Source organism: Epinephelus fuscoguttatus, linkage group LG9 (assembly GCF_011397635.1).
Source record: "Epinephelus fuscoguttatus linkage group LG9, E.fuscoguttatus.final_Chr_v1".
NCBI lineage: Eukaryota > Metazoa > Chordata > Actinopteri > Perciformes > Serranidae > Epinephelus > Epinephelus fuscoguttatus.
Window position 1 is genome coordinate 32849157 of NC_064760.1, and position 27767 is coordinate 32876923.

Here is a 27767-nt window from a genome sequence, read left to right on the forward strand (position 1 = left end):
CATGTCATCCAGCATCAAGACCCCCCCACGCCACCACGTCCTCTCTCCCTCCTCTCTATCTCGAGATCCGTTGCTTTGGTTTGGATGGGGGGAAATCCTTAACTGAATTGCGTCATAAATACGTCAATAAACTCTCATTCACTGACGATCAGGTACCACGATAGCCGCCATATTCGCATCCATGGCAGGGTAGCGGTGCTCTCGGCGAGCGTATGGTCCAGTCATCGGCATCAACTGTTCCCCGCACCAACCCCCCCGATCCCATCCCGATAGCGGTGCGCAGCCACACAGCTTGGATCTGATCATCAAAGCAGAACAGCCGGACTTCCACAGAGGGGAAGACATGCAACGTGGAGCGGGGGTCTAGGTAGACTAGGATGCCTTAGACTTAGAGAGGAATCCTGGCATAAGATGGAGGTAAACAGCGTTAGTAGTGAGGTGAGTTGATAAATGCGTGCCTTGCGTATTAATTCGCTTAACATTGTTTTCGGCTTGTGCTGTCCCGTTAAGTTAGCTTGCCCTGCGAGCCTGGGTAGAGCTTAAATTCGCGTCACGACCTGCAGCGCACCGTGATGCATGCTAACACGCTAGCTAATGCTAACAGCTGGTTTAGATGTTTATTTTTGTTGCACTGTCCGGATTTGTTACTTTAATAGCTGCTCGTCCGGGCTTTCGCGACCGCTTATTATTCCACACAGAGGACGGACTCTTAACCCAATGACACATGACCTCCTCTTAGCTTTTGTTGTTATTTACACTTCTCCAGAGGAGTTTGCCTCATAGCTAGCTTAGCGCATGTAGCATTAGCATGTAGTTAGCATGCTAGCTGACAGCTTGCAGGCTTGAAACTTGAGGACAAGTTTTTATTCAGCCTTCACCGTCTTGTTAACGAGGAGCTGGTAAAGTGTTTTAATGTTTCTACAGCAAAGTTATAGACTATTTCAGCAACGTTTAATTTATTTAAAGTTTAGCACTAGCTGGGTTTAATGTGCTCGGACGTCTTCTCAAGTGAGGGCTGGCTTGTCAGCAGCACAAGTGAATTAGTATTGCTGTTATTGGCTTTAACTCCTGGTGTGTAAGCTACTTAATAATAACTCATAATGTGATAAAACTGTTCATCTATCCAGCTGATGGTATATTAAGTGCATTAGTAGAGTGAAGTTGTGATTAAACATTACCGCTACATACTCTTTCCACCAGCTCATAACAACAGGGATCTCTTAATGGAATATAAACCCTTGTATTAATTATGGGCTAATTTATCATCTTAAGTCATTAAATGAAACCAGTGATACCGTTTTAAAGACTGTTCTGAATGCTGTGTTGTTACATCTGTGGACAGGTTTGCTTTCACAAGGGCCCCACAATGAGATCTCTTTTTTTTCTGAGCAACAAAGCCAACCTGACATCCTAAACCTTTCCATCTCTGGCATTCTTTGCAGTCTTTAACACCTACAGTCCAAAACTGTGTGTCTGACTGCTGTGACTGTTTTAAAGCCAGCTGAAAGCTATTGCAACATACACTTTTGACCCAGGCCGTTCTTTGTTGAGCTTAACTTCCCTCCTGTGATAGTTTGGTAGACTTCTGCCACAGCATTTGTACTCTTTTTGGCAATCTGTTGAAGGAGCTCAGTTTATGTAGGTGGCATGGTAACATCGAATAATTCATTAACTGTTATGCCCCAAATACTACTGTGTTTGAAAAAGTCTTTCCAACTCACGCAACAAATAAGCACCTTAATCTGCTGTTTGCTGCACATTTGAAAGCTGTCAAGATAACAGCGGCACATGAGTTAATATTAGGTGTTAATGCACTTTGTATCAGTATGCCTTTGAAGACGATATGTAATCAAAGTGCTGCATGCCAGCGGTATCAGTGATTGTGAGATGATATTATGTATGGCTGTCAGACTTCTTTTCAAATGGCTGAAAAAGGCTTGCCTGGTTGTGCTGCAAGTGTAGGCTGCACTCTGTTACAAGCCGTGATGATCCACAGCAAAGGTGGGAGTGAAAATGTATGTGTGAATTATGACACAAGCACTGCCCTGGCTTTTGGCTAGCCTGGATGTTATACTTCGGAGATGCACCAAGGCTTACATTTTGACATTTTTTTCCCGTGTTAGATCTTGCTCCTTAGTGTACATTTTGACTGATCTGAATGTTTGTGTTGTTAATGTTATTCTGTAGAGTTAAAATATTGGTTTGTTGGCCTCTGTTCTGTGGATGTACGTGAGTGTATGTTGGTGGCTCCACCCACTGAGTGGGTTTGCGTAGCGCTATGACTCATCCCCCCTCTTCAGAGGCTTGATGGAATTCAACACACAAACACACTGGACTGAATACATCATGCAGGCTGAGCTTCAGCACAGAATTGAAATATGCAGACCTGGTTAATGTTACAGTGGTCAGTTTATTGTCTGATTTACTTGCGGATGCTGAAATATCTGACATTCCTCTGCTGACAATATCACAGTGTATGGCTATTTGAACCAACAAAAGAGAGGCATGAATCAGGCTCGTAAATGTAACTGTGAGTAGAACAAAGCATGTCTATCTGTGGTCTTGGAAAAAAAATAAAAAGCATCTTGCCACTTCCATCAGCCCGAAGCCCTAAAAGGGCTAGGACCCCAGTTTGTCCTCAAGAGGGTGAATGCTGACTACAGCCCCAGCAAACATTAGACTCTCAGAGCCAGTCAGACATGTTGTTTTTGCTCTGGCTGGGGATTAAGCTAGAATGCTAATAATGAGGGGCTTTATAGGGACAGGATGAGAGCTGGACAGCTGGACAGGCTTAGAGTATGGACTCCATACTGTTTGACAACAAATAGAGCTCGAGTTGGAAAAGTGAAAGCGCACTGTTATTGCATGTGACTCACTGATTTCATCTGTTGAGTCTTCCGTCATACATGTGGGCGTGCAGCAGCTGCACTCATAGTCCTGCTCGGCTGAAAACAAGGATGAACAAGCTTTGTGAAAGTGATTACTGTTGCAGACTCTGATGAAATTATTTGGTTTTGCTGCAGGTCAATGGACATGAGATCATGGACGAGCCCATGGAGGAGGGAGAGTCTTTCTCACACTGTGTAAGTAATGATGGGCTTCAGGTCTTTGGGCATACGTGCGTGTATGTAGGATGTCTGATCTGTAGTTTTGTGTGGCAGTCTCATACTGATGCTGTTTGTGTAGGATGAAGGGACATATAAAGAGATTCCTATCACCCACCATGTGAAAGAGGGCTGTGAGAAAGCTGATCCGTCTCAGTTTGAACTGCTCAAAGTCCTCGGCCAGGGCTCTTTCGGCAAGGTGAGGAAATGCTGCAGACAAATCAAAGGTTTCCATCAGTCTAGCAGTGTTTTTATCTTTCTAAATTTATCCTGCTCTCTCAGGTATTTCTTGTCAGGAAGATCGTGGGTCCAGATGCTGGTCAGTTATATGCAATGAAAGTTCTAAAAAAGGCATCTTTGAAAGGTAACGCAACTTTGTTTTCCATCTGCAAAATACTGCGGCGCAAATCGGCCAGTATGTTCTGTCCTCTGTGTTGAATTTCTCTCTCGCTCACTGTCCCTTCCTGTTTTGTCTCTACAGTCAGGGACAGAGTTCGCACTAAGATGGAAAGAGACATTTTAGTGGAAGTCAATCATCCCTTCATAGTGAAATTGCACTACGGTAAGAGAAAGTCTTATTTACGTAGTGTGCAAGCATTAAAGAAACACTAGTAGTGGGAAAAAATCGATTAAAGGAAAACTTCATTTCAATCTGGACCCTATTTTCCCATGTTTTTGTGTCTAAGCGACGAATTCATAGCCTGGAAATCCAGACCCAACTCTAGAAAGATTTAGGGTCTGGCCATGAGTAATACAAATGGCCCAACTCGAGGGGCGGCACCTAGCATGCATTTGAAAATATCACTGCATGCAATTGGATAACACTACGACCAATCAGAACAATACACGGGGTGAGGTATCCAGAGCGCTACCAGTGGAGCTAACTGGTAGATTAGACTCTTGCCATATCCGGTCGGCAAAACTGCAAAAACATCCATCTTGCAAAGGAAAGATTCGAACACCATCTTCTGTTCGTCTTTTAGAGAAAAAGCCAAGTCTAACTCGTTCATTGTAGCGGCCAAACCTGTTTCAAACAACTGGTGTTCATCCGTAGCCATCTTGCAATGTTAACTGACTGATTCTGGAGCGCAGCGCTGTCGTCATCTGTTTAGCTCGCCTCTGGCCCGCCTATATCAGATACACCGATGTGATTGGTGCAGCTCGGCTCCAACGGCATGGGTAGTGAGCATCATTACTGATTGCAAGAGTGACTCGCTGTGCACATTCAAATTGTGCTCTCGCGAGAGCTCTGGATTTCCAGGGTGACTAATTCAAACAACAATTCTTGAAATTGGTCAGGTATTGAGAAAGAGCGCTGCAGCTGGCAGCAGTGAAACAGGCAGCAGTGTAACCACTCGGAGCATGTGCGCACTGTCCAATTATGTCCACTAAAAGAAGTTGTTTTTGCCACTGACAGGATCAGATTGTTATTAAAAGTATCTAACAACATTATGGAAAAGACCCTACAGAGAAATTAAACGGTTTCCCTACCTTTCACTGATCTGATTGTTAGTGTGTGTGGCCTAGTCTCGCTCAAGAAGAAGTGTTGTTCTGAAATCTTTCAAGAGGTGACTTGTTACTGGAAAAACAACGGTGAAAACATTATTGAGAGTCGGAGAAAGGAGGGCTTGGAGTTTGTTGTGGTGGAGCTTAGAACATGTTGCGCCGTGTTATCTTAAATATTTTCAATGTCAGAGCTGAATACTCATCTGATTTCGACAATATGGAAATGTATGAGATCTCAGAACGAGACTTCTTCTTGAGTTAGACTTGGTTTCACGCAATAACAAACAGTCTGGATCAGCGAAAGCCAAGAACAAATGTTTAATTTCTCTGTAGGGATCCATAATGTTTCATTGCTCATAAAAATCTGAGCCTGTCAGTGGCAAAAACAAGCACTTTCAGTGGACGTACATTGATGCTGCCAATGTGCCCTAGAGGTCACATTGCAGCCTGTTTTGCTACTGCCAGCTGCACTGTTCTTTCTCTCAGTACTGGGCCGATTTCAAAAATTTTCTCCATTAGTCACTTAAACACAAGTTTAGGTTCAAAAATACCTAAGTTTCTCTTTTAGTATTGCAGTTTTTTTAATCACTGCCTGAATGATTTAAGTTCAGTAGCTTCATTTTAGTCTGCTCTGAGGTGGAGAGAAGTTACAGCTTTTATTGTTGTTATCTGTGAGTAATATGATGACATATCTGGTTCAAGAAGAACAAAGCTGAAGCAAAAAAGCTGAAAATGCCGGATGGTCAGAAATTCGCGGGGACACAACCTGCACTCTCACATTTTAAAGCCAGAATATTGAAATACTTAAGGTTTCACACAATTCAAGGAAAAGCAGATCTAGACATGGCTAAAGCTGCATGCAGACTCTGTCATGGGCAGGTATCATATTGTGGTAATTTGACCAACGTGAGTGCCCATCTTGCCTGATACCATCCAGAGCTAAATGTAGAATTAGCCAAAAGACCTGCAGCTCGCCAACTGACCCTGAAGGGAACATTGAATGAACTACCTAGCTGTTCAGAGAAAGCAAAATGCATCACAAAGTCAATTGCTCATTTTATCTGCAAAGACCTTCATCCATAGAGTGTGGTAGAAAATACAGATTTTCAAAACATGGTTTATACCTTTGACTGATGGTATGTTATATGCAATATGAGCATTTGTATATTAGTCACTCACCAGTGCTACCTTGAATTCATGAAGAAAACTTTGTTTTTCCTGCATCCCTCCATAGTGAATGGAGAATCCAAAAAAGGCAATCATGCTTCATGAATTAAAGAACACAGGGGCCACGTTACTACGTAGATTTATCCAGTCGTATGCTCAGTACTTTCCGAACACATGCATTTAAGCTTTAGCATTCTGATTTAAATCACTTCTGTACAAACAGTCTCATGCACGGCTGAGAAGCAAGCTCATACGCAAGTGCAACCTCAGGGCACGCTACTTGTAGGTGAAAGTGTTTTTATGTTGTAACGTTTTAGCTAAAATGCATGTATTTGGGAAGTACTGAGCGTAAGACTAGATACATGAGGCAGTGATTATACTGCACAAGGTGTGTGGAGTTTGTGAATAGATGCTTTGATATAGTTTCACTGTTGTTACAAGTGGCCCCCAATGACTTCAATTCATCAAGAATGTTCACCTTTTTTGGATTCTCTGTTCAAAGTGGAGGCATGCGGGACAAACAAAGCTTTCTTCATAATTTCAATGTAATACGTGGTGAGCAATTGATTTTTAAATGGTCATTTTGTGGGTGTAGTATCCCTTTAAATCTCCTATGAGGTTAAGTCAAATGTAAAAGAATCACTAAGCAGAACTGTACAAGTTTCTCCTGACCATACACAACACATGCATGATTCAACTTTTTCCCATGGTCTTGTGTTAACAAGAGTAGTTAAAAATCCCTTATAAATCATAGTATCAAATAGCGCTACTTAAAGATTTGCAATACATAATAACTCATACCCAAGTGTTGTGACAGTATTGAATCTGGAGATAAGCACATTGTCCCAGCCCTAATTTGCAATATCATTTATCAGAATATTTTGAGGGTTATGACATAATTATTGAGCAGAAAATGGTTCCAAATAGTCAAATTTATTATTAGATCTGTTTTTATACACTACATTGCCGTTATACACATAAAAACAATGATTGAAAACAAAAGGTTCATCATTATCCGTATCATCATCGGTAATGTCATCAAGCTGTTGCTAAGTGAATTATCGTGTTTACTCGTGTCACCCTGACTGTCTCTGTTGAAGTCAGAAACGCGATTAGCTTGCAGGTAATTGACTTGTTTCCTTGTCTCCCAGCCTTTCAGACAGAAGGGAAACTGTATTTAATACTGGACTTTCTCAGGGGAGGGGATGTATTCACTCGCTTATCCAAAGAGGTAAGCTGACGTCCTGTTGCTTTATGTCTCATTATACTTCAGGATTATTTGCAAGTGTTCTGTGTGAAAAGAAAAGTGCATATCATTCGAGTATTTAACAGCCCTTTTTTTTTTGAATCGCTAATGTTTTAAACATGTTTGTTAAATTGAACTACACATGCGGCCACAATGTTCTTCTTAAAAGCCCGAAGGAATTGTGATGCTGACAGCTACAAATGGAACAGGTGCAAATTTAGTATGCAAAAATGTTTAATTTATTTTATAAGAGCACAAGCCCCGCCAAGTCATTTGTCTCCCCTCTTTTCTGTTTGCTTTTTATTCAAATTATGACTTGAATTCCTCATGGAAACGGGTGTGCTTTTCTTGGAATCTTTATTGGCTTTTAGATCATCGGTTGCTTGTCAGTTAGAGGCTCGGATCAGCTCTTTTCAAATGCTTTCAGGGAACTCAGACAATGTGTGATTGTTCTCTTGATAGACCTTGTGTTGAAAGCGTGTCTCAGAACCAAAGCGTTAGCTGCTGGCAATGTCAAATCAACAGCTTGCTGAGTCGTGTAACTTATTTGAAATGTTGATATTGTGACAATAATGCTACTCTGTTTTCTCTGTTTGTGGTTACTGAAGCTTAATATTGAAGTTGTGTCTTTTTTTTGTTCTTTGCTGCTGAATTTCTCTCCTCTTCTTAGTTCAGAGAGTAAATTTGTCCAGTTCTTATCAGGTTATGTTTACAGAGGAAGATGTGAAATTCTACCTTGCAGAGCTGGCCCTGGCCCTCGACCACCTGCACAGCCTGGGCATAGTTTACAGAGATCTCAAGCCAGAGAAGTATGACTCCTAGACCTCACCTTCACCTTTGACCCCTCACACTCACACCCCATCGTCATCTCTGAACTCCTTCCAACTGTAGAGACACAAGTACCACTGATAATTATTGATCTATACATATAAACTGTACAGCTCTGGCCATCCACACCTACTCCTTATTATTTTAGAAAGTTCATACATTTGTCAGACATGGCTGTGATTAACGGTTAAAATTGAAAATGTTTCTATTATTATTTTTCTACTGGGTCATTCACCATGAATATCTTACGGTTCAAACAATGCCCAAGATGAGCTTTTGAACTCTGCAGTTCTCAAACAACAGCAACATTGTTGTCCTTATGTCATAAAGAGAACATTATGCATTATGCAGAATTTATATCTTGCCCATATATTGCATGCATCGAACATAGACATTTAATATCATGTGACAAACAGCTGACTACAATTCATAGACCGTTTGGTTGTCATCATTTAAAAGGAGCGTTGTCCAGAATTACTCCTCAGTATTGGAGTCAAAGTGGTGGCATCATTCTGTTCTCTTCAGGATGAATGTGTCGTAGTGTTTTACAGTAGTTGGCAGGCAGCCTCCCCCATATACAGCCAACCCCCTCATCTATGTTCCACTAGTCATTTCAGCCCATAACTACACTGAACAGATGTTATCACACAGACCTGTACCAGTAGCAACAGGATGTAACATCGTTTGACTTAAGTCCAGACTTTAGCCTGAGTAGTTTCAGAATTTGTGACTGGATGTTTCCAGTGTTGCTTTGAGTGGAGAACTGTGATCTGTTGTTTCTCATGAATAGCAGTCCATTAAATATGTCCAGAACTTAAAGGGATAGTTCAGATTTTTTGAAGTGGGGCTGTATGGTGCTTATCCATAGTCCATAGTTTGGAGAAGCAGGCAGGAGTACTGCCACAGAAGCTAAGCAATGTACTGCTATGGTCAGGGGCAGCAGCAAGAAGTATTTTAGCCACCTAAAAAGTCAAAATCGGTTTAGATGTGCACTATATTTAGAATATTTTTCTGCTTTACTATGCTGTCAGACAGTCCTTTTTGCTGGGGAGCTAAGCCGCTATATCCATCTGTGCTACTGCTGCCATGTTGTTCAGATTCACCAAAGTCATTGAGGCAGCGGTAGACCAGTTTTTCCTGTGTTATACAAGGTACAATTACTGTTTTTGTCAATGAAGTCTGGATGCTTTGATGAGAGCACAGATAACAGCTTCATCTACCCGTTGCAAAGAGCTGCCAGCAGCAAGGTAAAGTGGAGAAAACATTATAAATATAGCGTACACATGAACTGATATTGATTTTTTTAGGTGACTAAAATACATTTTGCTGCTGCCCCCATGCACAACAGGACATAGCTTAGATTTATTGGCAGTACTCCAGCTTGCGTCTCCTAATTCAGGGTATGCTGACAGCCATCTACTGTAGGCAATACACTTGCTATGGACGAGTACCTCATACAACCCCACTTCAAAAAATACAAACTGTCACTGTGGGATGAAGAACAAATTTGCAAAAATGTTGTCGACACCAAAGGCATGAGATGACTTAAGTACTGTCATTGTTGTGTTGTTGTTTGAAGCTCACCTCCATGGAAAACCTGTTCTTGTCTTTCAGCATCTTACTTGATGAAGCCGGACACATAAAGTTAACAGGTATGTTTTTGACTTACTGCTAAATAAACATAATGCACATGTCATAACTGACTTTTTTACTGTAAAAATACAAAAGAGTAATTGAATAGTGTGATCTAGTTAATAGCCTGTAATTAAACTGTTTCATATTAAATGTGTCTGCTAAGAATAGATTCATGACCTCCTTAGGCTGACTTTCCTCAGCAGCTATTTTTATGTTTCTTATGCCATCACCTAAAAGAATAAAAGCTCTGTGCGGTGTTATTGCTTGCTGCGACTGTCTTACCATTTTGCTTTACATTGCTGTTGTGCAGACTTTGGCTTGAGTAAAGAGTCAGTAGATGCTGATAAGAAGGCATATTCCTTCTGTGGTACGGTGGAGTATATGGCCCCTGAGGTGGTCAACAGGAGAGGACACACACAGAGTGCGGACTGGTGGTCTCTGGGAGTACTTATGGTACAGAAACTGTCTCTTTTTTTGCATTTGCTTTGACGTTTATATGAACTCATTAGGCTGAAAAAATGTTGATTATATTCTGTTTCTTTGATTGTGTGTTTGCAGTTTGAGATGCTAACGGGGACATTACCGTTCCAAGGGAAAGATCGCAATGAGACCATGAACATGATTCTCAAGTGAGTCATTTCGTACAACACTAAAAGTGTGACAGAAGTGAGATAAGTTTGTAAGTACTCATCAGCTGTAGCTTTTCTTTTTGTCCATATTCAGCTATCATTTTCTGCTCTTCTCCCCACTCCAGAGCTAAGTTGGGAATGCCGCAGTTCCTAAGTTTGGAAGCCCAGAGTTTGCTGAGAATGCTGTTTAAACGTAACCCTGCTAACAGACTAGGTAAGGTGCATCGAAGCCGAATGTGTGAGCGCAAACCTGTTACAATGAAAGAAAATGAGGTGTGTTGATCCTCACATTGCGCCACTCGCTTTGCTTGAGCTTGTTAACATTTTGGCATCCACTTAAATCACATGCTGGAAACCCACTGAGAGAAAAATGTGTGAATGTGTTGATCCTCTGAAAACAATAAAAACGAACGTGCCAGGTGAACTGAACCGGAGTGATCTGTGTCTTTAGGGGCCGGACCCGACGGAGTGGAGGAGATCAAACGCCACGCTTTCTTTTCCACCATCGACTGGAATGTGAGCACACACACATCCCTCTCATTTCTCACACACCCACACTGACACACACACATGTAACTCTCCAGCTTCTGTTGAGGATTCACACCTAACAAACGGTTGGCTTGGTGAGTTCTGGCCATCAGTCTTGGCCACGCCAACTATGTTTGTGTGTATGTGTGTGTCTGGGCAGAGGGCCAGTTCTCACTGTGTGTGCACTAATAGCCCTGCGTGAGTGTTTAAGAGCCTGCAGGATGCTATTGGCTGGACCGGGATGTAGAGGGATGGGAGCGGGTTAATCTGGGAGGGGTCTTGGCTTCCCTCTCGCATATGTTCACACACTGCAAACAGCCTGTGGTGGGGTTCGGTTTCTAACATGTATGTGTGTTTTCTGTACGGTGTATGCCGTCTGCAGAAGCTGTACAGGAGAGAGCTCCAGCCCCCATTCAAGCCCGCAGCAGGTAAACCAGATGACACGTTCTGCTTTGACCCAGAGTTCACCGCTAAAACGCCTAAAGGTAAATCTACACCTACACCTACACACACACACATGCTCCGTTCACATGCTTTTGAGCTTAAAAAAAAAACAGCCACTCCTGCAGCCATGGAAACTGCAACTGAGCGCTGACTACAAGAAATGACTCCAAAATCTAGTGGGTGTCTGTATGTTCATATGACTATATTATGAATTATCTTTTGTATGTTTAGACTCCCCAGGTATCCCTCCCAGTGCTAACGCCCACCAGCTCTTCAAAGGCTTCAGTTTTGTTGCTCCCACCCCGATGGATGAGAACAAGAGCTCCCCACTGCTCAGCATACTCCCTATAGTACAGGTGAACACACATTATCTGTACCTTTGCAAATGTCCTCTATCACGAGCTACGCAGGTTAATTATTAGCGTATCCGCTTATGAACATGAAGGTCATGCAGATACTCTTTATGAAGCTCAGTTTGTGCACTTAAGTTAAAGAATTATTCCATTTAGCTGCAGTAGTGGAGCTGCCATTTTGCAGCACAATACTGACTAGAAGTGTCTACTCTTTGACTTTGGAGCTTTACACAGATTTAATTTTGCCGGCAGCGTACTTACAAAAGCTGGTCAAAGCACGGCTGACTTAACACTTCAGTTAACACATCTGTAACTGTTGCTGAACATTTATCACTGCATTTTAGATGACAAAACTCTGTTGAATACTTTTCTAGAGGTGCTTACACACCAACTACTTTGAGTCAACTTGGCTGCCTTTCTTCAATTTCACAATAGTCACTCCGACAGAAAAGTTGACGTCTTTACAAGGAAATTAAATTAGGATAAAAGTGACTGACATGATGGCAGAAACTGCAAAATGTAGCCACAGAACAACAACAGTTACCATTTGTTGTATTGTTGTATTCCACTGCAGACCTTCACACACTCACACAGATGGATACTCACACGTTCAGCATGGCTCCGTTTCTGCCCATGACTGTTAATTTGACAGCATTTTGCCATTAAGCGATGTGTGAATATGGAGCTAATACTACAGTGGTGGTAAATCTGCACTGACAGTTTGACTGCTGGTGCTGAATATGTAATAACATTACTACTAAAGTTCCACTCTGGCATATTTGTGAACAGAAGTGTTAAAATGAATGCGGTGGGAGCACATGACATCAGGTTTACGAGTCGGCACATCAAATGTGTAGGCTTGAAGATGTGTGGGAAAGAAGCTGAGGCTGCTTTTGAATTTATTCAGTTAATATTTCAGGATGTAATGAAACAGTTCAAATCTCGTTCTCTCCAGATGCACGGGGGCTCGACCAAGTTCTCCGATCTTTATGAGCTGCAGGAGGACATAGGGGTCGGCTCCTACTCCATTTGTAAACGCTGTGTACACCGAGTCTCTGCCATGGACTATGCTGTGAAGGTAGTACGCTTTTTCTTTTCCTTTTTTATTTTTAATCCACTAAGCACCAGTGCTCATTTTCAGTAGCACCATCCATGCTTTCCATTCACACGTGTACACACAGTTACTCCTGAGAGTTACCCAGTTTAGTTGGCCACTGAAAAGCCTCACATGAGTTGGGGGTTAAGCTGCTTTCTCAAAGTCATGTCCACAGTTGCTAATGAAGGACGGGCATGCACTTCTTTCATGGACATCCCCAAGATTTATTTTGCTCCTCCAGAGAGCAGACTCCTGCCTCTGTAACCTTCAGCCCACTGATATATTTTGTGTCATGATCAATAGTTACATAGAGGTCAGCTCCTGTAGCCTACCTATGTAAGTTTTTTTTTTTTACTGAAACAGAACTCCACTCCTACTGTATTTGTTAGTCAATTTGAAGGCTGTGATTGATCATCTTTAAAAAGCAGTGGTTTTAAACTCCGGGGGAACTAAATGATTAAATTAGATGACTGCAGTGTGAGTTCACAGTTTAATATATTAGTGTCTCTAGGATGTGGCTACATAAAAAGAACCTCACAGTGTATAAAATTGCTGAAAATTGAGCATGCTGATTGTGGTTAGTGTTGCCAACAAGCCAGCAGAGGGCAGCACAGCTTCAACAAGTGTAGCCATAATGCAGCACCTTCTTTACACTTATTTAAAGCAGTGCTTTGCTGATTATCTCAGTTAGTTTGTTAAATGCTGTTTGTTACACAGTAGAGATTTTTACATTTGACTCATCTGCTACGGTCTGTCATTTGACAATGACTGCTTATGTCTGTGTTTGTGTGTGTCTCAGATTATAGACAAAAGTAAGAGGGACCCCTCTGAGGAGATTGAAATCCTGATGCGATACGGACAGCATCCCAACATCATCACTCTGAAAGACGTCAGTGACATTTGTGTCGGAGCATTTCATGACTAGTAAAGTTTTAAGTCTGTCCTCATATTAACAGGTTGTCTCCTTACATGTGTGTCAGGTATATGATGAGGGCAGGTATGTGTATCTGGTGACGGAGCTGATGAAGGGAGGGGAGCTGCTGGACAAGATCCTCAGGCAGAAGTTTTTCTCCGAGAGAGAGGCCAGTGCTGTGCTCTACACCATCACCAAGACTGTTGACTACCTCCACTGCCAAGGGGTGAGGAGACACTTCTGCACATGTATGAGCACAGGTGACAATTTGATATCTTCTCCTCTAATATTTTTCTTCTCCTCCTCACCAGGTGGTACACCGAGACCTGAAGCCCAGTAACATCCTATATATGGATGACTCGGGAAATCCTGACTCCATCAGGATCTGTGACTTTGGATTCGCCAAGCAGCTTCGAGGAGGCAACGGCCTGCTCCTCACCCCCTGTTACACCGCTAACTTTGTGGCACCAGAGGTGAGATGATGGAACCAAAAGACAGCAAAAGTTGGAGGGCATATAAGACTTGAAAACCTCATGGTTTAATTTTCTATATATGGAGAAAGAGATATAGTAGAGGAGAGAGGATGTAAAGTGGACAAAGAGTAAAGTGTAGCATGTAGAGGAAGATGTTTTTTTAAATTCCCATTGTCAATATGAGTCCCTAATGGTTTGTTTTTTCTTTGTGTGGGTCCAGGTACTAATGCGGCAAGGTTATGATGCAGCCTGTGATATATGGAGTCTTGGAGTTCTACTGTATACCATGCTGGCAGGGTAAGACTCACAGCTGTTGGATAATTTGGCGTAAATGTGAGAGGGACTTTTATTACTGTCCTAACAATAGGATCATCAGTGCTCTTTGTACTTTGCTTGACAGTCTTCTATACTTTTCTTGTTGCAAATTTTGCAACAGTTAGATAGCTGTATTCATGATGTGTTTAATCACCACAAAGTGGCAGTCGAGTTATGAGGCTAGTATACAATAGAATCTATTAAATGAAATGCCACATGTGCTTTCCTAACATCTGCTTTTTAACCCCCGTCAGGTACACGCCGTTTGCTAACGGGCCAAACGACACACCAGAGGAGATTCTACTCCGGATAGGATCTGGAAAGTTCTCTTTGACGGGTGGCAACTGGGATACTGTATCAGACACCTCAAAGGTACGCACACTGACACTTTGTTGCTTCACGCAGGTGGTGTGTCTTTGAAGCTGATTTTCATTGGTACTGTGACTTTAAAGCATATTTTCAAAGTCTAATATTAATGATTTTTTTTTCTCTCTTCTCATGTCTGTAAAGCACTTTGTACATTTGGTGCTGTATTAACTTAACCTAGCTGTAATGTTTAGATTTGATCCTAAATGTATCTGTTTTGCTTTATGATTGTGCAAGTAGTGATAAAATATGAGTCAAAGCTGTGTTGTAAAACAGATGAGTGAACAGTGACAGCATTTTTGTCTCATCATGGTTGAGACACATTGTGAGTGTATCTATCAATGAAAAAACACACTTGAATTTATGTTCCAGGACCTGCTGTCCCATATGCTCCACGTGGACCCTCACCAGCGATACACAGCAGAGCAGGTTCTAAAGCATTCCTGGATCACCTGCAGAGATACGCTACCGCACTTCCAGCTCACACGCCATGATGCACCACACCTCGTCAAGGTGAGCGTACAAATCCTCATAATTAAAGACACAGGATCAAAAACAAGACCTCAATCATTTGCTACAATTTGGTAGGATTTAAAGGCTTAAGGTGCCTGGGAGTTGGGGTGATACATACATGATGCAACATGTGTTGGCCTTATAATAATAAGAGTAATGCCACTCAGTGTTTCTAAACATGGAACCACATCATCTCTCCAAATCAGAAGAGGCTCTGAACTCCTCCATGATGTCATACCTTTGCAGTGCCTCTTGACATATGAAAGTGAACCTGATCCTTGGTGATTCATCCACTTCTAGCCTCATCTATTACTAATGCGAGCTCCAGCAGAGCAGATGCGTCCATCCTTCTATCTCTTCGTGACACTTATCCAGGTCAGATGCTTCTTTGAAATAGAACTCATCAGGTCGTATTTTTGACACAGGAAGCCGAGCACACAACAGGTTTGGCGCTCAAGTAGCTTAAGTCGTGAGAGCGGTGTTGCCTGGCAACTGACAACAAGAAAAGGATGTTCACTTTTCAAAAATGGTGAATCATTTTTTAGTACTTCAACAACAAGTTTAGGAACATTATGACGGATAGGACAATGGGAGACGATAACAAAACTGACATTAAAAAAAGAAAGGAACTTTAATGGGTACCAGAATCAGAATCAGGCATTGCCGTCAGAGAGTGCCATTGCCATGAGGGGGGGATCCTGGTCTGCAACAGTGTTTGGGTGGGTGCAGCATGTTAAGTAGGATACACAGCAGAACATTACATTGTAACAAAATTAGCAATGTTATTCATTTCTGATCACAACATTTACATCAAAATGGCGTACAACACAAATCATGAACTGGAAGCAACTGTAAAGTTTCCACATTTTAAGTCATGAGAACCCTTAAAATGATCTTTTTGTGAAGGCACAAAAAGTCACAGTAAAAACAGCACAACAGAGCGGCCTGGTTACCCTTCTTCCCATTAACTCCCCATGTCCAAGCACTCACAACTGAGTATTACTCTATCACCTTGTACAAAGAAAGGTTGTCTGAGCAGGATCCTTAATAAGCGCTTAAGCAGTTGTATTTACAGGCACTGAAATAGCTGAACTCTTCACCCAAACATGCAGAGAGAGGCCAGCCCTCCTGCAAAGAAATCTGAGTCTATCTGTGATCCTGTTCTTTCAGATACAGTCCAAAGCCTGTGATCATGGGCGAAGGTCTGAACAAAGATCAGCAGTAAATTGAGAGCTGTACTTTGTGTCTCAGTTCTCTCTGCAGCACTTTAACAACAGGCAGTCTTAGTCCTTTTACTCTCAGCCCTAAAATCTTCCATCTATGATGCCATCATACATCTTTCTCAGTGCATGTAATGCAACAGATAAGAAGACAGGGCAGATCTCTGCCTTACTTCTTGCTTTAGTTAAGAATTGTTACAGTTGTCCTGCTAGAACTCCAAAAAAACCTTAATTTCAAGGTAATGATTGGGCAAGATCTTGCAAAGGATCTTAACCCCACGCTACAAGTTCATGTAGTGCAATGACCAACCTGCTCGACCTCACATTTCTGAGGTCTGATGACTGTGAAGACCAACTGCATAAACAAGGTCAGTGTCATGTCTATGGAGCAATTGTATTGCATATGCTGTGACAATGCACATTATCCAAGGATAGTATAACCATGAAGGGATAGATGAGAGCAGCACATCCAGGAACTTTGCCCTTGGTCATGCCCCTGGCTGTCTAATTTGTCTGGCGGTAAATTCAAATTTCGAGGTCTTGGCTAATTTATTAGCATAAAATAAGAATGTGTTTTAGCCATCATCAGCAAAAGTCCTATTGCTTGTCAGGAAAAAGATGTTATTTCATTGCTGATCAACCATTGGTGTTGTTACATAGAAAAGGATTAAAGAAACAGAAGTTGGTGAATGTCCTTTCAGCCTGCCTCCATCAAAGTGGGCAAACAACTGATTTCAATGCAGCCTCAACATTCACTACTTTGACTTTTAACATTATAACTATTGATTTTAACAATATTAACTAACCCGTTATTGAAGCGTTTGCCACAGACTTAGACGAACTGACTGGTCAGATCCCATAGTTTAACATTTTCGTCCTCTCTGCGGATAATCTGAAGCTACAGATCCCTTCTTTGACTGTCCTTTGTTTTTTGGGGAAGTACAGAGAATAATAACTGGGCTGTTTATGCCCCCATGCTAGAAATAGCTGTGGCCAGAGGTATTATGGTTTCAGGTTGTCCATTCATCCCTACATACGTCTGTACATCTGTACATCTGTCATTCTCATGAACGTGATGTCTCAAGAATGCCTTGAGGGAATTTCTTAAAACATGGCACAAACGCCCACTTGGACTCTTGGACTTGGATTTTGGTGGTCAAGTTCAAGGTCACTTTGATCTTGTCTGACCATTCTTGTGAATGTGATATCCCAAGAACACCTTGAGGACATTTGGCACAAATGTTAACTTGTTCTCAACAATGGACTGATAAGATTAAGGTGGCCAAAGATCAAGGTCACTTTGACCTCACAAAACCAGTTTTTGGCCATAACTCAAGAATTCATATGCAAATTATGACAAAATTTCACACAAATGTCTAATAGAATAAAATGATCAAGTGGTGGCATTTTATATTCAAAACATCAAAGGTCAGCTTCACTGTGACATTATGATGTTCTGCAGAAAACTTTGCCATTACTCAACATTAGAACTCAGGAACAGAAGAGGAAACCTTTGGTCAGATACTGAATTGTTGACACTAATCTTGGGTGCCCATCTTGAAACTGTGCTGATTGTATAGATCTTCTGTGCTGCCGGGGTGAAGATGTGTGTGAAGCATCCATGTTTTCGTTGACATGGATGTAAACTTTAAATTCAACTTGACTGGTTCACGGAGGCAACCGCGAGGCAGTAATTCTAGTTTTATTGCCGGGCACAGGGCTGGGCAATATTTTGATATTCTATTGATATCGCGATATGAGACTAAATATCATTTTAGATTTTTGATATTGTAATACTGTAAGTTTTGTCTTTTCCTTGTTTTATAGGCTGCATTACAGTTAATGATGTGATTTTCTGAACTTACCAGACTGTTTTAGCTGTTGTATTATTTAACTTTATTTGTCGTTATATCCACATTACTTATGATCATCAGTCAAAAATGTATTTGTGTTAATATTTCGTGAAAGCACCAATAGTCAAACTTAAAAATATAGTCGCAACTTCAATATCGAAGTATTTGGTCAAAAATATCATGATGTTTGATTTTCTTCATATCACCCAGCCCTAGTTTGATGGGCAAAAGACGGCGCAGCAGCTTTTAGGCACGGTGCCAGTAGCGCTTGTTTTGATCCAAAGGGGGCGTGGGTGTTGTGATGTAAGCCAGCTTCCATTAACGCACCTGGTCAGCAACAGTACTCAGTTCAGACATCCAAGCAAAGCTCTATTGATAGATTTCCAGCGTCATTAACACCTCGCCACCAGACGGTACAGTTACTGTCAGGTAGGATGGACGGTTCAATAGATTAATGCCGGTCGCATTAAATTTTACCTTTGTGCTAGCACGATGGAGACCGTGCTTCATTTTTCCACTCGTCAGTGTGAATTTTGGTGTTGCTGACTGAAACTCGTCATTCTGCTCTTAGTCATGAGTCCCACTGCTGTCACTGATCTATTTTTGTTCCTCTCATCTTGCACACATGATTCAAGGTCTGACCAGTAGTTTGTGTAGAGATGCCTCGCTGCATGCCACAGCCATTCTGAGGTGTTATTTGCGTACCTGTGGCGTCTGTGTTAGTTTGAACAAGCTTCTTCTTGAACTCAGTTAGGCACCTTTTCTCAGACTGTTTCACCAGTTTGACTCTTTTCTATCAGCTGTAAACACACTGATGTGTGTAACTGAGGAAGTTGTGATTACACAAACACATATCATTGTAACTCAGTCTCTTGACCTTGACTGCCGGCACCATGGCCCTCAGTGTTTGCTTGCAATTTTGATGATGTATTATTTTTTCCACTTTCTAAGATGTACCTGCACTTGTTAAAGCCCCGGCTTTAGTGCTGCTCCCATTCTGCACATTTGCAGATGATGACGCGTGTCTGATTCATCTCTGGATAAGTGGGTGGCAGTAGATAAACAAACAAGTGTAGTGCAGTGCAAAGTTGAATAAACTGGATGTCAGCATAACTCACTCTGAATCTGAAAAACATGGAAAAATGAATGGATCTGCCTAATTTATTAAGTGGAGGAAAAAATACTTTTTCAAATGAGCTGAGTTGTGGTGGTGAAATGAGCATCACAGTCTTTTGGCTATGTTAAGTACCACAAACTGACTGATGAAAGAATGCAAACGTACAACACACCAGCAGATACACACCTCATAACTGAACTCTTTCAAAGTCATTCAGTCCTTCATTACACTCTTTGAATGAGCACAAATTCAATCATACCAATGTATGAAACAACCTTTAAAATAATTGAACGGTTTATAATGTAACTCAATGCAACCGCCGACAGCAGCTTGTTCTGGCCACCTGTTAATTAGCTCTCTTCCTGCCAATTTCAGCTGTGTCCATTCATCCCATCGTCCTACTATCCCCTGGACGACGGAGTGCCGTTACCCTGCCTTTTAGTCCGTGCAAAATTGATGCAACACTATGGAAAAACATCACCAACTGCCATCAGTGAATGTCATCTTATTTGCCCTTAGGCTGATGGTAGTCAACAAGGCGAATACCAGCCAATACCGATGAGTGGCCGATAAATCAGTGCATCCCTAGTAATTTTACCTTGCAGAACACTGGAGCTGCTGGTCTACCGCTGCCTCATTCAGTTTGTCTGTGCTATTGTTGGACTCATTTTAACCATGGATAACAGCGCTGGGCTACCCCATGATTGAATTTGCCACATAGCTTTAGCCACAGTAGCTGTAGCCGAAAGCGTATGGGTAGCTGACACATCTAATGCTAATGGTAAGTCAGCAAGTTAACTTGCAGCTATTTAATTAGAATGAAATTACTTAACGCAACGTGGATAAAACTTAAACAATTGAACATGATTTCTGCCTGAGTCATGTCAGTTAGGTTTTCATCTGCACTGGTGGTTGTTTACATAGATATAGAAACCATTCTCTTGCTATGAAGAGAGCTCCCATGATCCCATGCTTCTTCACAGCATCATCAGAGTCTGTTGTTACTGTTTTGATTGAGAGACCTTAGCGACAGAAATTACAAACTGTGCATTTAAAGCCAAGTGTTTCTTTTTGTTGTTTTCCAGGGAGCCATGGCTGCCACCTATTCAGCACTGAGCCAGAAGACAAGTCAGACGGTGTTGGAGCCTGTGGCAGCGTCCAGTCTAGCCCAGAGACGCAGCATGAAGAAACTCACCTCAACAGACATGTAGTGACTCACACCGCTTGCCCTCCTGTTTTGACCTCACTCTCAGTTGGACTCTAATACGCAAACATGCGCACATACACACACACACACACACAGACTGAAGTCCTGGCCAGTCAGACCTACTGTCTCCCTTTTTAATCTATTTATTTGAAACACCCAACATATGCACGCAAACATGCACACCCACACTGGAGTAGGTTGCATTGTGAAGAAGTCAGCTGAAGAGGAAGAGGGGAAACTCACATATCTGTTACTGCTGGGGAGACAGACTTGTATTTATTTCCACAGCTTTCATATGCACTTGCCCTCCTCGCCTTTCATTCTCTCTTCCTCGCGTTGGGGAAGAAACGCACCAGCTGATGTTCTCCTTCACTGTGATTGGCTGATTCAAAGCTGCTTCGGTAAACTGTGCCCCACCCCCCCACCCCCTCCACTGCTCTTCATCTGCGCTCTGCCATCCTCCTCCTCCTCAGTTCTCACTCCTCTTCCCTCGTTTGCTTTTTGCTGTCTTAACTTCTTTTCTTCAAAGTGAAGTAATGGTTTATGTGTGAGAGTGTTGGCAGGATGATATTGACTGAGGGACACTGCAAGACTGTTTCTCCCCCCCCCAAAAAAAAAAAAAGATATGATTCTGCTTGTGGCAGATTAAAAGGTCCCTCAGGGTCAAGATCATCTGCCAGCACTTTTGTTACATAAATGCATGTGTGGACAGAACCTGTGTTTCTTTTCCCCTGAAATTCACAGTCTGACTCATGTTGCTTTGTGATGCTAACAATGTATCAAAAATAAGCTGCAGATGGACAAAAGATAATGTCTGGAGTTCAAAGGTGAAACATTGTGGTAACGATGAAAGAAATTCTAGTTTGCAAAAAATATATAAATATATATATAATGAAGATGTTGAAGATGAAGAGCATGTGGGGGAGCTGTAGGGATTTCTCTGGGGGGGACGGGACGCACCCTGTCGAACCAGAGAGGCTGAATTTAAAAAAAAAAAAAAAAAAAAAAAAAAAAAGAATTTCCATGGATATCTCTTCAAAAAGACATTGTGGAAATTGTATGATATTGTATTTATTTCATTTGATTTTTAAGATTCTATTTTTCTTTCAAGTTCTGTATATATTGACATTAAAGATCATTATTGACATGCATCCAGTGTGGTCTGAACTGGTTTGTTCTATCAAATACATAAGTGCACTCCAAGCTGCATCCTCTGGAGCTAAAAAATTAAGCCAACACACAAGTGCCAGAAACTGCAGTTACTTTAAATAGCCACTTGAGGCTGGCTTCAGAAAAGAGTCAATCCACATAGACCTCCATGTTAAAGGGGAACTAATTTTTTTTTCCTCCTGGGCCCTATTTTCTGATCTACTTTTGTCTAAATGATTGATAGGGTGTTCAATGTTTGACATTTCTCCAGTACAAAGCTCGGCTGACCTGCCGGCAGCCCATGAGCGTGCACTATATTAAATAATAGGGCACTCAGACAACGTCAAAATACGTCCACTAAAAGTGCATTTTTTTCACACAGATAGGCTCGGATTGTTAGTATAATTATCCGACAACATAACGGAAAGGAGAAATGAATGTCTGTGTTTACCTTTAGCTGGATTCGGACATGTTCCTCTGCCTGTTGCTGCTCCATCTCTCTCCTCGTCCTCTCTTCAGTTTCAGTGAGTTCTGCGTCCATGTACTCCGTGTTCAAATAAATATGGGCGGTCATCAAATTCAAATGGCTCATCCAGATCCAGTTGGTCAAAATTGATGTGTTTTCTTCTTTAATTATTCTCTGTTAAAATCACTAAAATGTCGAACTGTGACTTGTTTCAACTAACACAAGTAGATAAGAGTTTAAAAGTCAGCAAATTGACTCAGTAATGTAAGTTTAAACAGTAATGTCAATTAGCTTACTAACATTAGCCATCATAAACTAATGTACCAGAACAAGCAAGCTGTGTTTTATTGCATATGAATTTAACTTCACCTTTAACTTTAGACTTCACCTTTCAATAATGCATTTTTTCAGTGTTAGAAGTATTACAATCATTTTTGTCACACTTACTTTGTTGAGGTGGTGTCTGGAATCTCAAAGATATATCTTGAAACTTTGGCAAATAAAGCAGCATTGATTTTTTTTTGGCCACTTAGGGGGAGCAGATGAAGATGTAAACACAGCATTGACATATTATCACCCTACAGAGGTCATATGTGTTTGCAAACAGTTGCCTATTTACACATCCAGCAGATGCAGAGCAACATTTGCATTTATTTGGAGTCTTGTTTCCAGCCCTCTGTCAAATGTGAGTCCAATATTCACTCTCCTTTTAGCTTTACTTTGGTCTCCACCAACTCCTGAGGGAAATATCTGGCTCATAGCTGCTTAATGTTCCGCTATGTTTACCACTGTTGGGGTTCATGTGTTACAGTAATTTATTACTTTTAACAGTAAATAACATAACATGTTACTGATAGGATCTCGGATAATATTGTTACATTTACTGTGTCAACTATCATGTTATTACCCATTTTTTTTCATTCATCCACCTCACCTCCACCAGAATGCCACCAAAAAAGTATCCCTCAACGGTTTTTGTGTCTTGTTGTGTCTTTGTGGGTGACATTATAGAAGGGTGCTGGTGATCAGCACATCTGGATAATGTCATCAAATGTGTGTTAGCATGTCGGATGTGTTTCCATTCACACACTGGTGGATGTATAAAGAGAACTGGATAGAGCATTGGAGGTGGGGCCTCAATCATTACTATGAATGTTGCTTAGCAAGGCATGAAGCCAAAAAGTTCAACTGCCATGTATAAAATTAACCAGATGATCAACACTGCTTCCACACTATGTAGTCCACAGAGCAAGCTCGCTAGAGACTTCTGCTGGCTGAGTCGGCTGCTACCAGTTTAGAGCTCTGCTGATTTGAATGGGGATAAATTGATAACATTGTGTGGCTCTCCGAGACGTTTCAAATGTTATCAGACTGAATGGATCAAATTCTGATCGTGAAACAAGTCATTTTGCAGGTGTTGTAACATTTCAGAAAATTCATCCACTGATTTACAGACGTCTCTTTTGCCATATAAGTCTGTGAGGAGAAATCTCTTTGGGCTGCAGGACATCATGTGTTAGTGTTATTACACTGTTTGGCCACAATAAATTGGCTTCAAAGCATGGTGCACTTCCTGGGGTTTACATTATGTAAAAAGGTGTAGGCTATTTAATTGTTTTCCAGTGTCATCACACTATTGTGAATACAGGCAGGTGATTTTAATACCACATGGAAACCACTGCATATTGATGCATGAATGTGCCCAGATCTGCGCTCCTGAGGAGAGTCTCCATTAGGCTGTACAATATCATTCACCACTGGATTTGTAATGAGCTGCAATAAACTTGAGCTTTTTATGATTTGATTATCTGCTCTAAAATAACACTACCATCTCCTATATTATAATGCTTCGTCATACTTCTGCTGTTATTTTGGTGAAAGTAGTATGATCAGTAATGTATTACTCTACACAGATGGCAATATTGTAAAGTAACTGATTACTTTAAATGAAAATAATAAGTCATACGTAATCATTACAAGTTCATCTGCTCGTTGCTAGTTTTGTCAGTCATTAGGTGCTGGGCATGTAGCATACAGTCAGTTGATCAGAGCTGTTTTCACTGGAAACAATTTAGGCTTAAAACCAAGATCAAGATCAAGATCAAGACTGGCTTTATTTATTCAGAAATTTGTCTTGGGCTCTTCACCCATACTGCAGCTGTAAAAATACAACATACAACAGCAAGGTTGATGAGAGCCTTAAGAGTGAACCAAAACACTAAAGTTGGGGGCGATTAAACCAAAATAATGAACTTAAAGATGCTGAAATGCTTCACATAGCTGAGGGGAACTGCAGAGTTTGATGATAATTCTCTAAGAATGACACTTTACATGTAGCCATTTGATCCCTTAATAATGCAAAAATACTGATCAGTGCAGCTTTAAAGGTCCACTGTGTAGGACCAACCCGGTCACAATCCGAAGTCGTCGAAATCTGGGGCTTGAGGAGTTATTTGTGGCTTCAGACACTGGGACAGAGGGACACTTGGCAGGGAAAGTTAAGGTGGCGAAAGTCCAAGTAGGGGGGATGGGAGAGGTGGTGGATGGGTCCAACAAACACCAACTTTCACCCGGGAGAGTGCTGTTCGCAGCCCGTAAGACTCTTAAGCCAGACCCGGTTCCTTTTTCCTAAACCTACCACATGTTTTTGTTGCCTAAACCTAACCATGTGCGCTGGTTGTTGGAGGAACAAACAAAAACGTCAGTTTCCTGTGAAAACTTAAGTGTATTTTGAAAGAAGACAATGCATATAACAGGCAGAACTTGACGCTTCATCCCAGAACGTCAACAACCAACGCACCCAGAGTACCTTCAATGTCGTATCTGGATGTGGAAGTGCCATGACCAAACGTGAATATGTGACGAGGTCAGAGTGAGAATGTGTTGGTAGGATTACGGGGCATCTATTGGCATAAATGGAATATAATTTTCATAACTATGTTTTCATTAGTTTATAATCACCTGAACACAAGACCTGCTGTGCTTTTGTTACCTTAGAATGAGCTGTTTATATCTACATACAGAGCAGGTCCTCTCCCATGGAGTTCGACATGTTGTTTTACAGTTGCCCAGAAAAGACAATCCAAACACTGGCTCCAGATAGAGGCGTTTACTTTTTGATGTTTTTGCATATCCGCGTCAACCACTGTATTTCTCCTATACACTTGGCACGTGGGAGAGGTGTCAGTTCTGCAACCTCACCGCTAGATGCAATTAAATCCTACAAACCAGACCCTTTAACCCAAAGTATTTTCATGGTTCAATAGGAGGGGTTGTGAAAAATGTTTGTAGTTCATGTGAACAGACCCTTTAAAATGATGGCCACCTCCAAAGCAGCTTTATTTCCCTTTGTGTCCTCCATCAATAGACCTAAATGAGATGCAAAGCGTATTAGCCACCACTAGGTGGTAACACTGTCCAGTACATGAGAACTTACATGGCTGTTGAACACACAGTGTCCCTCAGTGGGTCTGTGTCCTACCCTTATGTAAATGATCAGTCTCGCCTGCTTCCATTTTGTCTGTCCAACCCCCTGCTCCCCTGAGAATATGAGCTCCTCTAACCAGTGGTGTGTAAAGAGAAGTGTGTGTTGGTGTGTGTGTGTCAGAGCTGTCATGAGCAGACAGCAGAGGATGGAGATCTAGGCAGGAGAGCAGATGGATTGAGGCACCAAGACTGCTCCCACCAATGCACACACAGACATACACACATACACACACACACACACACATACACACACACTGGCCTATGGACCAGCTGTTGTCCTTTTTCTGCAACTGTCTGAGCCGACTCCATGTCCTCTTCTCTCCCTCTCTCTCTGTCCTGGATTAGGTGCATTTAGTAGTCAGCCTGGGAGCTGAGAGGTAAACAGTGGGGCTAATTGTTTTGACATACTGCTCTTTGTTTTGGCCTCCTGGTGCTAATCAACCACTCGACTAATAAGTCTGCCTGGCAAAGGAAAACACAACTGTGCTCAGGCGTGGAGGAAGGGAGAAAGAGGAGGACAGGGCTATGTCACGTTGACTTATACTCCAATAATAAAGTGCTGCAGTCATATATGCAGTCCACATTCGCTCGTCATCCAGAGTTCCCACAGTGCTGCTGTGGCTGGGTAGCGCCCCGCTCAGGTGTGAATCTATTTATCCTCATTAACGAGCGTCTCCCCAAAGTCAGCCAATTAACACGCTGCTCCTAATGAAGCCATTAGCTGTCAGATGAGGTAGAGGCAGTGCTTGTCATCGGTCCACTGTGTGTTTATGTGTGTGTGCGTGTGTATCCACTCTTGCTGCTAATAAAAGCAAGAGAATTAATGGAGTGAGCGTGTGTGATAATGAGTTAATGTGGAACAAGCAGGACGAGCAGTGATCAGCCCTCTGTCTCAAATGAAGATATCAGACACAGTGATTTACTCTCTCAGTGTCATAAACAGGCCTCTCACATATACCCCTTGATTGTGTGTGTGTGTGTGTGTGTGTGTGTGTGCATATGTGTGTTTAATGGGGAGCCCAGCAGTGTGAGTAAGGTGGCTAAAGCTCCTTTAAAAACACAGAGCATGCTTCTTGGCTCTGTTGTTTTCTTTGCAATAAGGCCTCTTAACTGCAGGTGTGCAGCCACGTGTAACTACTTAGCATCACATCAAAGTTTGCAGCAGTGTCGGCCTCAGAAATAAAGTGTGGATGTCACTCAGAGGTCTCATGTTCCGTAATGGAGCTATCACACCGCACAACCTTAATATGGTTTTAATTGTCAAAGTAATTGCACAGACATGAATGCCACAGCCTCAACAGAGAAGAACAATGAGATCACAGAGGCAGCTGTTCTACTGACACCATTTTTACAATTAATCGTCAGTGACTGGATGGAAGAGCTGGAGATACCAGGTTTCTGAGAGGCTGCACTGAGCTTAAGAGGTTGGGACGATCACATTTCAGAGACAGAATTTTATATTTTGCCAGAAACAATAAAGAGTGTGCTTAATTTTTTATGATGACTCTTATAGACTCCCATACTGGGATCCCCTTGGCTGGATGTACTGTGTTTCTTACACCACCCAACCCCCACCCTACAAACTGTAGCTGCCCAGCGCTGTCAGGGGATGCCAGAACTGAGGATGTGAAATTGATTTTAGGTTATGCGATTAGTCATATTGCAGATTCTTCCGTCTTCTTCTTCGACACCCTCCCTCCCCTCCTTTCCCTCCTCACCAGATCTGCTTTCTTCTCTCCTCCGCTCCCAGTTACAGTTACTCCGGGATTGATTCTGTCCACTAATGCACTGTCGTTACCTGCAGAGGTCCTCTGCCCTCCATTGATCGGTTATCAGCTTTGCTCATACTCACTTTGAAATTGTGGCAGTGCCCTGCAGTGGCATGGCTGCTTCTATTTTTCCAAGCTGCTTGAATTTTCAAGTGTGCAACTACATCTGAGCACAAATACACTGAAAATGTGATGAATCAGTTTGCAGATGTCCCCTGCAACAAGTGTGAAAAGCATCACAGAGCAATGTGTGTACACAGTTCAAAACATGCAACACTCACTCATACGCTCAAGACGAGAGAGGATACAGGAAATGTCTGAACCATTAGGTGTGACTGTTGGAGGGTTCTTTAAAAGTCTGTTAATGCTCTGACTTTAGGATGT

General features: G+C 41.9%; 1 protein-coding gene across 2 annotated transcripts; it reads left to right on the forward strand.

Moving 5' to 3' along the window:
- The first annotated feature begins 116 nt into the window (after positions 1-116).
- Positions 117-21664, forward strand: rps6kal (ribosomal protein S6 kinase a, like). 2 transcript variants are annotated; one of them, XM_049585556.1, is made up of 22 exons: positions 117-438; positions 3024-3083; positions 3187-3303; positions 3387-3468; positions 3586-3666; positions 6929-7008; positions 7726-7832; positions 9466-9503; positions 9797-9939; positions 10045-10115; positions 10241-10329; positions 10567-10631; positions 11026-11128; positions 11319-11443; positions 12396-12518; positions 13336-13425; positions 13517-13675; positions 13761-13922; positions 14143-14219; positions 14492-14609; positions 14976-15116; positions 20392-21664. In XM_049585556.1, the coding sequence occupies exons 1-22, from the start codon at positions 412-414 to the stop codon at positions 20515-20517; spliced, it is 2184 nt and encodes a 727-aa protein (XP_049441513.1). In that variant the 5' UTR covers positions 117-411; the 3' UTR covers positions 20518-21664. The 2 variants fall into 2 exon arrangements, with proteins under 2 accessions (XP_049441513.1, XP_049441514.1); XM_049585557.1 differs by lacking the exon at positions 117-438 and adding an exon at positions 822-899.
- The last annotated feature ends 6103 nt before the right edge of the window (positions 21665-27767 follow it).